At 44.2% G+C, this 11,487-nt stretch overlaps 2 protein-coding genes and 1 pseudogene across 2 annotated transcripts; 2 read left to right on the top strand and 1 right to left on the bottom strand.

Moving 5' to 3' along the window:
• The first annotated feature begins 1,406 nt into the window (after positions 1 to 1,406).
• On the top strand, positions 1,407 to 3,176 carry LOC104444530 (xylulose 5-phosphate/phosphate translocator, chloroplastic). Its single transcript, XM_010058219.3, has one exon. The coding sequence runs from the start codon at positions 1,537 to 1,539 to the stop codon at positions 2,869 to 2,871; it is 1,335 nt and encodes a 444-aa protein (XP_010056521.2). The 5' UTR covers positions 1,407 to 1,536; the 3' UTR covers positions 2,872 to 3,176.
• A 2,521-nt stretch (positions 3,177 to 5,697) lies between these two features.
• On the top strand, positions 5,698 to 6,794 carry LOC120293340 (B3 domain-containing protein Os04g0386900-like). The gene is made up of 2 exons (XM_039312455.1): positions 5,698 to 5,819; positions 6,268 to 6,794. Exons 1-2 carry the CDS (start codon positions 5,721 to 5,723, stop codon positions 6,565 to 6,567), a joined length of 399 nt encoding a protein of 132 aa, XP_039168389.1. The 5' UTR covers positions 5,698 to 5,720; the 3' UTR covers positions 6,568 to 6,794.
• A 332-nt stretch (positions 6,795 to 7,126) lies between these two features.
• Positions 7,127 to 11,253, bottom strand: LOC120285915 (annotated as a pseudogene).
• Between the last annotated feature and the right edge of the window lie 234 nt (positions 11,254 to 11,487).

Here is an 11,487-nt window from a genome sequence, read left to right as displayed (position 1 = left end):
GGAGTAGAACCGTGATAGTTCTATACCATGAAATGGTCGAGCCTACGTTGTAGATGAAACATGTTTCTCCCAGCTAAGGAGGGACCGGAGTTTCAAATTTGTGATTAGGGGGCCCCAAGCCACTTTGGAGCAATTCCTAAGAGAACCAATCCAATTTCCAATTTTAAGAACCCATTGGTCCTGCACTTCAATCTTTGGACTGCATGTCTACTCGAGATTCAGCCTGACCAGGAGAGGTGACTTGGTTTCCTTTTTGTTGTTTTATAAAGAAAAAGAATTCCGCCTTTACTAAAATTCAAAACATGACATGGAAACATGCTTACAAAATGACTTCACCAAGAGTAATTCTCATGATTTTTTGACACAAATTTATACAATATAATCGTATCTTCAATTTCTTTGAGAAGAATTTCGGCAATCATAGGATTCAATTCTTGATTTTGATTTTTCCATAATCAAGATATGTCTCTTCTTGCTGATAAATTAAGGGTAGGTGGGAGCGATTGGCATCGTTGCCTCCCCTAAGCTTCACCATGGTGATTACGCATCCTACCATAGAATGTCCAACTTAGAAATCCGCACAAACACAACATTCCATCGTCCCCTCTAGACCATTGTGCTTGGATTCCAAGTTGATCTCCAAACAAAGCTTTCTAGAATGAGCTAGCGCATTCAAATCACTTGATATAAATGTCATGCAATATGGATTAGCTTAGAGTTCACTTTTGGACGCCCATAAATCTAGTCTTTAAACTAATCACCAGAAGAGAAGACCCTTTGAAACCCAATCCAATTGGCCTACCTACCACCTTGGCTATGACCCTATAGTTTTGCTCTAGGTAACAATCCACATACACCGAGTACATAACAGTCTACTTTGCTAGTGACCCTAGTAGTGTGACGATTTTTCTAGCGTAATGTTGCTGTTTACAAAAAAAATCATCAAATAAATGTAGATGCATAAATTAAGTAATGCAGTGTCATTTCATCTAATAAATCGAGACAAAGTCTTAAGATTCTTAGTAATTAGTATTGGTGATGTTCCTACACGAAATTTTCAATCCTCAACATGACATCTGGTACCAATCGAAAAAAAATTAAGGTGCACCAGCCCATCTCCCCTTTAGTTTTTTACATCACAACTAATTTACACTTGAATAGATCGGTTTACCTTATTACATTAAATCAGTTGTAAGATATAGTACGACACTTTTTATATTTAATCACAACGATAATAAGGTTGTACCGATAAAAAAAAAGCGACCGGTCCGGACCTACCGATCGCCGTCAACGCGCACGAGGCCGAGGAAAAACCGGTGCCGCCGCCGCCGCTCCGCCCCGCCCCGCCCAGCGCCTTTCAAACCCATCTCTTTCGAGGGAAATAAAATCTCAAAAGGCCCCTTCCCTTCCCTCCCTCTCTCTCTCTCTCTCTCTCTCTCTTCCCCACCCAGCCGCTTCGCAACTTGCAGACACTTCTCTCTCTCTCTCTTCCTCTTTCTCTCTCTTCCTTCCTCGTATCTTGTCGAGGCTTCGAAGATGCTGAGCATGAATCTCTCTCTCCCTCCTCCCGTCGCTGTCTCCACATCCAGCCGCCGCCGCGGCAATCGCCCCATAAATGCCCACGCTCTTCTGGGCAGAAGCCGACAGACGCCCTCGCTCCCGTCTTCGCTTCTCGGCGGCGGACGAGACGGCGGAGCTCCGGCTCTTGGAACCGCCGGAGCTCAGATTTGCGCCTACCCATTTGGGTTCTCTGCGCGACCCTGTTCTCAGATCCAAGATCCGAGCTCAAAAGCCTCGCCTTTCGATCGATTCGTCTCGCTCCGCAATGGGTTGTCCGCCAGATCTCTCGTCCCCAAGGCGGCAGCCGAAGCCAGCCCGGAGGGCGAGGCAGAGGCCGGCGCCGGAGCCGAGGCGGAAGCGGCGGTGTCGAAGCCGAACAAGACCCTCCAGCTCGGCGTCATCTTCGGGCTCTGGTACTTCCAGAACATCGTCTTCAATATCTACAACAAGAAGGCCCTGAACGTGTTCCCCTACCCTTGGTTCCTCGCCTCCTTCCAGCTCTTCGTCGGCTCCGTCTGGATGTTCGTCCTCTGGTCCCTGAAATTGCAGCCTCGCCCGAAAATCTCCAAGCCCTTCATCGTCGCGTTGCTCGGGCCTGCCCTGTTCCACACCATCGGGCACATTTCGGCTTGCGTGTCGTTCTCGAAGGTCGCCGTGTCGTTCACGCACGTCATCAAGTCGGCCGAGCCCGTCTTCTCGGTCATATTCTCTTCGTTCCTCGGCGATTCGTACCCTCTGGCCGTGTGGCTTTCGATCCTTCCGATCGTGTTCGGTTGTTCGCTTGCTGCAGTCACTGAAGTTTCCTTCAATTTCGGAGGCTTGTCGGGTGCCATGATCAGCAATGTCGGGTTTGTGCTGAGAAACATTTACTCCAAGAAGAGCTTGCAGAACTTCAAAGAAGTTAATGGGTTGAACTTGTATGGATGGATTAGTATCATTTCGCTGTTCTATCTGTTTCCGGTTGCGGTTTTCGTCGAAGGATCTCAATGGGTGCAAGGTTACCACAAGGCCATCGCAACTGTTGGAAAATCATCCACATTTTACTTTTGGGTGTTGCTGTCTGGTGTGTTCTACCATCTTTACAACCAATCCTCTTACCAAGCCCTCGACGATATCAGCCCGCTGACTTTCTCGGTTGGAAATACAATGAAGAGAGTGGTGGTGATTATATCGACTGTTTTGGTATTCAGGAACCCGGTTCGGCCCTTGAATGCACTCGGATCTGCCCTCGCTATATTTGGGACTTTCCTGTATTCTCAGGCAACATCTGCTAAGAAAGCTAAGAATCAAGAAGGTGAAAAGAAGAGCTAGGTTTTGAAGCAGTCAGTCTCTGCCTGTAGCTTTTTCAGTCTTTGGCCTTTGATTGTATTTCCAGTCATCTTTAATTTTGCTTTGCAGGTCAATGATAGTCAAATAAAACTCTGATACTTTTTGTCCATGAGATGTGTTTTTGTCCCAAAGTTGGTCGATGGGCGCCTGTTTGAATTGCTTAAGAATCTGCTGATTGTATAGATTCTTGGATTGTAATGTTGCCTTTGTCAGGCAATCGGAATAGCATCTTGTGAAGTGATTCATTCATACAATGACTATGTTGGATTGATCTTTGATTGGAAGTACATATGATATGGTGTCCGACTGCTTCTTGACAGAATGTCACAAGTATTTTCTCCTTGTCTTGGTTGAATTCAAATTGCCAAAGGAACACAAGTACTACTAGGAGATTTGACTTCTAAAGCAAGAATTTTGACCAATGAAGATCTGTATACTACTTCAGGCGGTGAGGCCTGCATCCACACGAAGCTAGCTACTCATAGTGATACCACTTGATTTTGATGATAATCTCAATATCAGTCAGTGAGAAATCAAATCTGTATGTCTCTGCTCAAACCAGGGCTGCACAAGATACGCAGCTCGGCTTCTCTTTTACAATTTCAAGGCAGAGCTGGATACCTTGTGCCTCTATGCATTTCATGTTAATTTGGTGCAGATAAAGATATGCAGCTCGGCTTCTCTTTTACAATTTTTCATGCCAGATCCAGATACATTGTGCCTGTACACATTTCATGGTGATTTGGTGCATATAAAGAACTCACTGCTCGAGCGTTGTTTATGTCATAAGCCGATTGGTTTGTCACGTCTGAAATGGACGGATGCTTTATCGAAGGTGCCATAATGAGTATGCAAAGTAGAACTTTTGCTTATGGCAGGCAGTTCAAGTCTAACTTTCTATTGCCTCTACAGAGTTGGATGTACCCTGTCTAATTGTCTATACTATTCACCGAGAAGAGTGGATGACCTGAGTTTCAACGGTCGACTAAGATCTGCTCAAGTTGCAAACTCTTGCCTTTTTTTTTTTTTTTTTTTTTCTTTTGGTCTGTCATCAGTAAAAATGTCTGAAGCTGATGAGCTTTAGGACATTAAGAAGGTGCCGGAATTCGAGAAATTATGAATAAATGTATGAGAACACATGGATTTTATATGAGGTCCACATGATTCAACATATGACATGCACTGGATCTAAATGGTTCAAATGAGGTCAATAATTTTCGTGATTGGGGTGCGGAATGGAGAACAATGTTGCTCGCATCTTGCTCTATTATATCGTACTTTGAAGGATAGTATACAATCAATTAAAAAAATATGAAATTTAAAATTTCCTATTAGGATAAAAAGAAAGGCTAAAGTTAAAGGTGAAAATCCAATGAAAAAAGTAACAATGTCTGTAAATAATAATACTTATCACCCATTGGATCTATTTTGAGGATGTGTTTGTGTGAGTAAATTATTTTCCACTATTTAATTTTTTGACCTTTCATATATTTGGTTTGTTGAAAATAATCAATTAACTGGAAATTATTTATGGTCGAACAGAATATGTATACTATTCAAATAATGAATTCCTTAGCCTAAAAAGAGGATAACATTTTCTAAAATATGATTTCATAGAAAATATTTTCTTTTATCACGAAATTTCAAACACTTCCTAAATCAATTTCCTTTAACTTTTGGTAATTTTTTTTTTGTCATATTTAACCTTCCATGCCCAAAAAAGGGAGAAAGAAATGAGGGTAATGAAAAATTCAAATGAAATTTTTTAAAGATTTCGAAACTTTTAGGAGAGAAGAGAAAGGGAAATTTTCCCCAAATCTTCGAGAGTCTTTTAAAAAAGAAAAAGAAAAGAAAAAGCACTAAAATTTCTGTACATATAAAAAATAATCTTAAATAATTTATAGCTCGCGAATGAATAAAATATTTAGTGCTATTTTCACGGGAAGTTGACGTATAATCAATTTAACTGACTCAAAGCCTAATTACATAAGAACAAAAATATTACACCGTTGATTTAGTTCAATGCAATCGTAGCCATTGAACGGGGGCTCCGTAAAACAGCAACACGCGTCCTCTCTGCACGTACCGTCCTCGACGCTCCGCTCGGCGGTGCTCCTCTTCCTCCTCCTCCTCCTCCTCCGACGGCGATCAGCCGCGAATTCCAAAGACAGAAGCCGAAGACGAAGCCCCCCCTAGCCCCGCGATCCTCTTCTCCGTCGACGGCGCGAACCGCTGCTATAGACCCGGCAGGTATTCCGCATTTCTGTGTACTTCTTCGAGCCGAGAATGTCGACGTGAGACCTACTGCCCTGGCCTGGTTTTAGAATGTTCGACATGAAAGCTTAAAAGGGTAGGCGAAGGGACGCCAAATCAATGTTGGGTCCACTGAAATTCGTGGACAGGGGACGTGGGGGAGGGAGACTTCGGACGCTCCCATTTGGGTTGCAAAACCAGAGCACGGCGCGTGAGAGATGAAAGGGGACTGAGGCGGACCTGGTTTGGCTCTGGAAAGTCCCACCCCAGTTTAAACTACAGTGACTGGCAAGCATAGTGTTAGTGACATGACTAGGTGGACTGTTCTCAGTTTCCTGACTCACCGTGTTGGGGTTTACTAATGGCTGAAGGATGAAACGTTTTGAGCAATTGCATTGTGTTCAGCTCTCTAGACTCGATTTGATTTACGCTTTCCTTGATGGGTTCTTGCGCTCCGTTCCTCTTCTGTTCCTGCTTGTAGTTTCTGCGCTTGTGAAAAGCTTATGGTGCTCTGTGGTAGAATGATTTCTTAGCAGCTTCATCTTGCAGGTGTGCTTTGGCTTCCCTTGCGAGGCCATATGAGTGGAGGGCAAGAAGATGACTACTGGCCGCTCTCGGGGAAACCGTTCTTCGATGTTATTCTTACAAAGTCACACGTTCAACCCCGTTATAATCTGGTAACTAGCGCGGTCTCATTAATGGCTCCGCGACGATAGTGGGTTGATGATAAGGCTGCTTTCAAATGGGAATTTCTCGAGGTTGTGATGTTACGAAATCCTTACGAGATGCATTGGGAATCTTCAAGCCATGATATCTCTTTGTCTTAGCCCTTTCTTGTGATTGGTATTAGTAATAGTAGCCACCAGTTATTGCCGTTGCTTCGTCTGGCATTTCATCCGTCATGTAATTTCGTAGTCATTTCTCTGCTGTAAAAAGAATTTGTTTCGCTAGAAAACTTGTACTCCACTTTCTGTTTCTCTAATGGTCCTTGAGTTATTGGTAAGAGCTCAATTTAAAAGGGAGGTTCTCTTGCTTGAAGATTCTTCAGTATGTGCTAGCAGCTAGATCACTACGCTATTGACTTAATCCTTTGGCTGGTCTGTGTGGTTTTCCTTTGGTATGCAGTTCATTCCTTCCAGAATGCATTCGCTGCTGCCGTCACAGGACACGCAAACGGTTCTCGCTTATAAGGACAAGACATGGAATGTTATGCTGTATACGAAAACAAAAAGGTTCGATTACAGTTGGAAACAATTTGTAGATGACAATCATCTTAAGGCTGGGGATGCATGTGTGTTTGAACTCATGGAGTGTTTAAGTACAAAAGTGACCTTTAAGGTTCAAATTCTCAGAAGTGACTTCCCAGCTGAATTGCTGGGCAAGATCAGTGGTGAGACGGCAGGTGCTCCCATCGTCATTGAGTAGGAAAGCCCTTATGTCAGCTAGATGTATCTTTTACTGCCTCATGTACCACATTACTATCCTTATAATGCCCCTCCTGGCTTTTTAGCTGCTAGATATCTTGTCTCAGTTGTTATTGTAACAGAACTTTTTAAGGAGAATCGCTCATGTAGTATTACTGAGCCTGTTAGACATTGTAAATAAATTTGTCCTGTTCTTCTACTCAACCTAATTAAACTGTCTTCTTCTTATCTTCGTATTGATTGATTGAGCATTAACAGTCTCAATGAGGAATGCCAGCCATGAATCTTGTTCTGCTGATAACTTTCTTGACTTGAAAAGATATATCTGGGTGTTTTTTGTGTTGATTTTGCAACTCGATAGGAGGGATATGATCAATTCAATATGATTTGTTATCATTTGCATTAGACAGTTCAATTCACCCAAGTAAATCGTGGAGGATGTTAATTAGGCTTTGTGATTTATGAGACCATGGTTACACAAAATTGTAATGCTAAATACGTGTGACTAAGGAATGGGCAGCTGGTCATGCAGCTCCTTAGTAGTGTGGCTCACTAGGAGATCTGAGGACTGTCAACAGTAAACTTTCTCACTCATTCTGGTATTTATACATGGTTGAGTTGATTTCTCCATCACTCCAAGGGTGATGAAGATTTTCAATCGTGCTTCATCGAGCTGGCTATATCCATCACATCTATATATCCCACTGCCAAAAAAAAATTCTTCAGAAGCAGGAGCTAAGAAAATTCTGTTCTATTTCTGTTCCTCTCAAACCGGTCATAAGCAGGCTTGGTTCGTAGGAAGAGCAATATGCTGGAAGCTAGACCCACCATTGAGATACAGGCCCACCATATAAATGTCTGCTGATAACATTTCCTACCCATGCATATCGTAGCGTCACCAAGCATGCTTTCGCGTGCTGTGGTCTCTGCACCGGCATCATACACAAGAGCTGCAAGAAGGCCGTAGAGGAGTGAACCTATTGGAATGTTGGTGATGAGGATGTTGTGGTTGACCCCAGCACTATTTGGCCCAAACAACTCGGATGTCACTGAGACTGCAGCTGAGAATACGAAGCCAGAACTCAGCCCAATCAAGCCGGTCCCAGTGCGCAGAATTGTCTCATTACCTGATGTTGCTAGCAAAACGAAAGCGATTGGTGTTGGAACAAGTGCCATCGCAAGCCACCCAGTCCTTGCAAAGTATATCTTGCTGCAATTGGGAACTTGGACCAGGTCAGTTGACATATAATCAAGAAGAACTTTATGTTGAAACATGAATAGCCTCCCTCCCTTAATGACCTCTATCAAAATTGCATTCATGGTGGTGATGTGTATGTGTTAAATTTATGGTCTTTTGGAGTAGCTAAATGATTTTGTCATATACAGAAAACCAGAAACGGAACTTCTCTCTACATGATAATGCGTTTCTATGGGTTCTTAACAAGTAGAATACATGCATTACAGTGAATAGCAATTGTATTCTGGTAAGTACGTACTCACGCAGGAAGTCCGGGCCAGCTGCAAGCAGACGACCAAAGAAAGAGCAAGATGAGTAGAGAGTGACAAATGCACTAGTCTGAGTGCCGAATCCAAGGGATTGCGAAATTTGCCCTAGATTGTTGCTGTACACCAACCCAATTGTTCCCCCACACAAATAAGCCAGATAGTACAACCAGAAGTCCCACCGGCGCACAAGCAGCCTAGCCGAGTGCTCCTCGCCCAAAACTGTCAACTGATCCTTTTCCATCACGTTTCCACAACACCCATCTTCAGCTCGTAGAATGAATATACTTCCGTTCCCATTCCCGTTCGTTGGAGCATTAATCCCTGCCGGTTCACTTCCAATCAGTTCCTTATGAAGCTCGAGGTCATCAACGTTTACAAGACCGAAAGTTGACCCATTGAGACTTATTCTTGAACTGATGACACGTTGGGCCCAATCTCGAGCATACACTATGCCGGGGAGGCATAGGGGAAGGACAAGGAGGAGAATGGCCCCCGCTAGGAGGAGACGTGCTCGGTATGAAACATATGAGAATGGGTTGAGGAGGAGGAGGTAAAGGCCAGTGAGGACGGCCACACCATTGAGAAAGAGGAAGATGCGCGAGTCGCGTTTAATGGCATCGGGTGGGAGCTGCTGAGGCGGCGGTTGGCGGAGGACTGGGAGTAAGGTGACACCCGAAATAAAGAGAGGGATGAGGGCATTTAGGAACAGATAGAGGGTGTCGTCATCAGGGTCTATTGCGTTGGCTATGAGAGTGTATAGAGCAGCACTTACGCCGTTGAAACTGATGGTAAGGGCTAATGCTAGTGCCCTGTTTGATTGGAAGTTCCCGATGCACAAAACGTAGCATACCGTGTTGAACCAGCAGATGCTACAACCAGCCAGCAAAGACAGGAAAAACACCTGCATCATTCACAATGCAACGACGTTAGCTTCCATATCCGGCGGAACAGACTTCAGTCTTTAAACATGTACGGTCCTTGCTATCTTTAAGTCCATGCTCACATAGAATTCCAAAGGGCTCTCGTCTATGCAATTCTATTATACATCTACAAACGGCAAACATGAGGTCGGTGTAATTTCAGATGAGAAAAGCTTGGTTAAAGTTTCTTGAGATCGTTAGTGGGTCCCCAACTGCAGGCAGGTCCTACAAGACTATTAGAAGATAATCTACAGTTTATGTCTGCTGATATCCATTCCTCGTAAAATATGCATAAAGGTACCTTTTGGACCATGGGCCTCTTTTGAGGAATGGCAGATGAGAATGGCAGATGCCTTGCTAAAAGTCACATCCTTTGTCATGGGTGCTTCAAGAATTTTTGGTTCATGTACCTCCTTTTGATATGTAGATGCAAAAACGCAGACCGAAAAAGCAATCGACATCCAGCAATTCATGGCATTAATACAAACAAGGGGTAAAGCTGAACATTGTGTAGGTGAGGCAGGCTTCTATAGCCAAAATCGGAATGGGATTATGTATTTTCCCACTCAAATAAGCTTCTAAACAGACAAAGGGATGTCTGGCCGACTTGATTTAACTAAAGCCGCGCTATAGTGCGCAGACACGGAGTCGAGGTTGAGCATACATCGACATGGTGTTCCCGTGCACGGCCATCCATGATGGTGTGAACTCTAAACTGATCCTTTTGTTTGTACTCTTAAATCCATACCGAGGGTTGATCTTACAGGACGTATGAATCTATGCCAGGTTTGATTTTTGCTGAAGAACAGAAACTTTGAAATGTAATTTATATTAAGATACATGGTTATCACCTTCATTTGCCCCAACCGACGCTAATCTACTTAAATTACTCTGCGATCAAGGTCTGAAATCGGGGCAGGTTGGAGGTGGTTGACCCTTTCCAAACCCGAATTCTACATGTCCGATCGAATCTCATACCTAACTCAAACCGAAGGGAACCCTGAATCCACCTCAAATAAGAAGACCAAACGTCTAATCCAATCGGAACTCACTTGATCAAAACTTTCTCCCAGCACATATTCTGAATCGGATAATATTATTTCACAAAAGTAACGACTAATTATCTTAATTTATGCCATAGTTACTATCATAATGTTTGTTCTGTTTATGGTTAATTAAAGACAGTAGCATAAGCATAGCCTTAGTGGGTTTGAAAAGGAACAGGATCATCGTCACACCTTTTCGGGTTCGGGTTTTATGTTAACCACCATTCAAATCCCAATATATTAAAGTTTGGACGAGCCGGGCTCCGGAATCAAGCCCAAACCTGGCTATTCGTCCCTAAAAGAATACTTAAACTTGTTTTGGCACGCCTGTACCGACGTTGATTTCAGGCCGATATTCTAGCCAGGAAAAGAAATGAAGCGATGTGTCGTTGTCTATCAAAACTTCGTCAACGCCCTTACAGTACTCACCATTTACAGCCATTAGAAAATGAAGCGATGTGTCTTTGTCTTCCTATCACGTCTTAGTCAATTAAAACGACTGATCAGAATGACTTAACGACTAAGGCAGGGAAAAAAGAGCACAGGCGACTTATGCGGCCGTGGACGTGGCCCTTGTGTCCGTGGGAGGTTCACTCGTTCCGAGGGCTACGTCCCGGCGTATCATTGGCTTTCCTAGTTCTCAGGATAAACGAGTGACGCAGAACAACTCGAGCGCGGAAAACAAACCCAGAAAAAAAAAGGAAGAAAAAGAAGTAGAAAATTGCGAGGAAGACGACCGTGATCGGCCCTCGTTGAAATAGGAATCTGGGGCTCCGCATTTTCGCGGCGCCGAAGGAGAATGCGAAAGGCAAAAAGCAAAGGGGGAGAGAGAGAGAGAGGAGACGGACCAGGAAATAAGGCAAGGAGATGATCTGCTGGATGAGGAGCCACTGGACGCCGTAGCCGAAGAGGCCTATGAAGGCGGCCATGAACATGACGGCCCAGAGGGGGAGGTACCGGAGCGACACGCCGGAGCACCAGCCGAAGGCCTTCCCATGTCGGACGCCACCGCCAGGTAGTTGAGCTGCACCTGGGAGATCCCCAGGGCCGTCTTCAGGTCCGACGAGTAGGACGAGAAGTCGAAGTTGGTCCCCGTGAACGCCTGTATCCACGTCGTCGCCACCAGGATCATCCACTTCCGCGACTGCCCCGCCATTGGCAGAGAGAGAGAGAGAGAGAGAGAGAGAGAGAGAGGAGAGATAATTTAGGTGGGAGTGGAATGTTGGGGGGTGAAAATGGGGGAAGTTGGGGTTCCTATTTGGAGGGAGATTGATGGGGACGGTGCGTGCAAGCTTGGCGGGCCATGTTCAAAGGGCGAAAGACGGTTGGAAATAAATACATATGTGCTTGTGGGTCAAATCTTGAAAGTAAGTTGTGTCTGCGCAAGACACACACACACATATATATACATATAGACACACGTGTGTACATGTTTATATATGTACATAT

The sequence above is a fragment of the Eucalyptus grandis genome, chromosome 5 (assembly GCF_016545825.1).
Source record: "Eucalyptus grandis isolate ANBG69807.140 chromosome 5, ASM1654582v1, whole genome shotgun sequence".
NCBI lineage: Eukaryota > Viridiplantae > Streptophyta > Magnoliopsida > Myrtales > Myrtaceae > Eucalyptus > Eucalyptus grandis.
This window is presented reverse-complemented; position numbering and strand designations above follow the sequence as displayed.

Excerpts from the sequence above, each read along its gene's own strand:
- LOC104444530 (XM_010058219.3), top strand. The coding sequence starts at position 1,537 with ATGCTGAGCATGAATCTCTCTCTCCCTCCTCCCGTCGCTGTCTCCACA.
- LOC120293340 (XM_039312455.1), top strand. The coding sequence starts at position 5,721 with ATGAGTGGAGGGCAAGAAGATGACTACTGGCCGCTCTCGGGGAAACCG. Across the intron at positions 5,820-6,267 it reads TTCAACCCCGTTATAATCTG|TTCATTCCTTCCAGAATGCA; the intron begins GTAACTAGCGCG and ends TTTGGTATGCAG.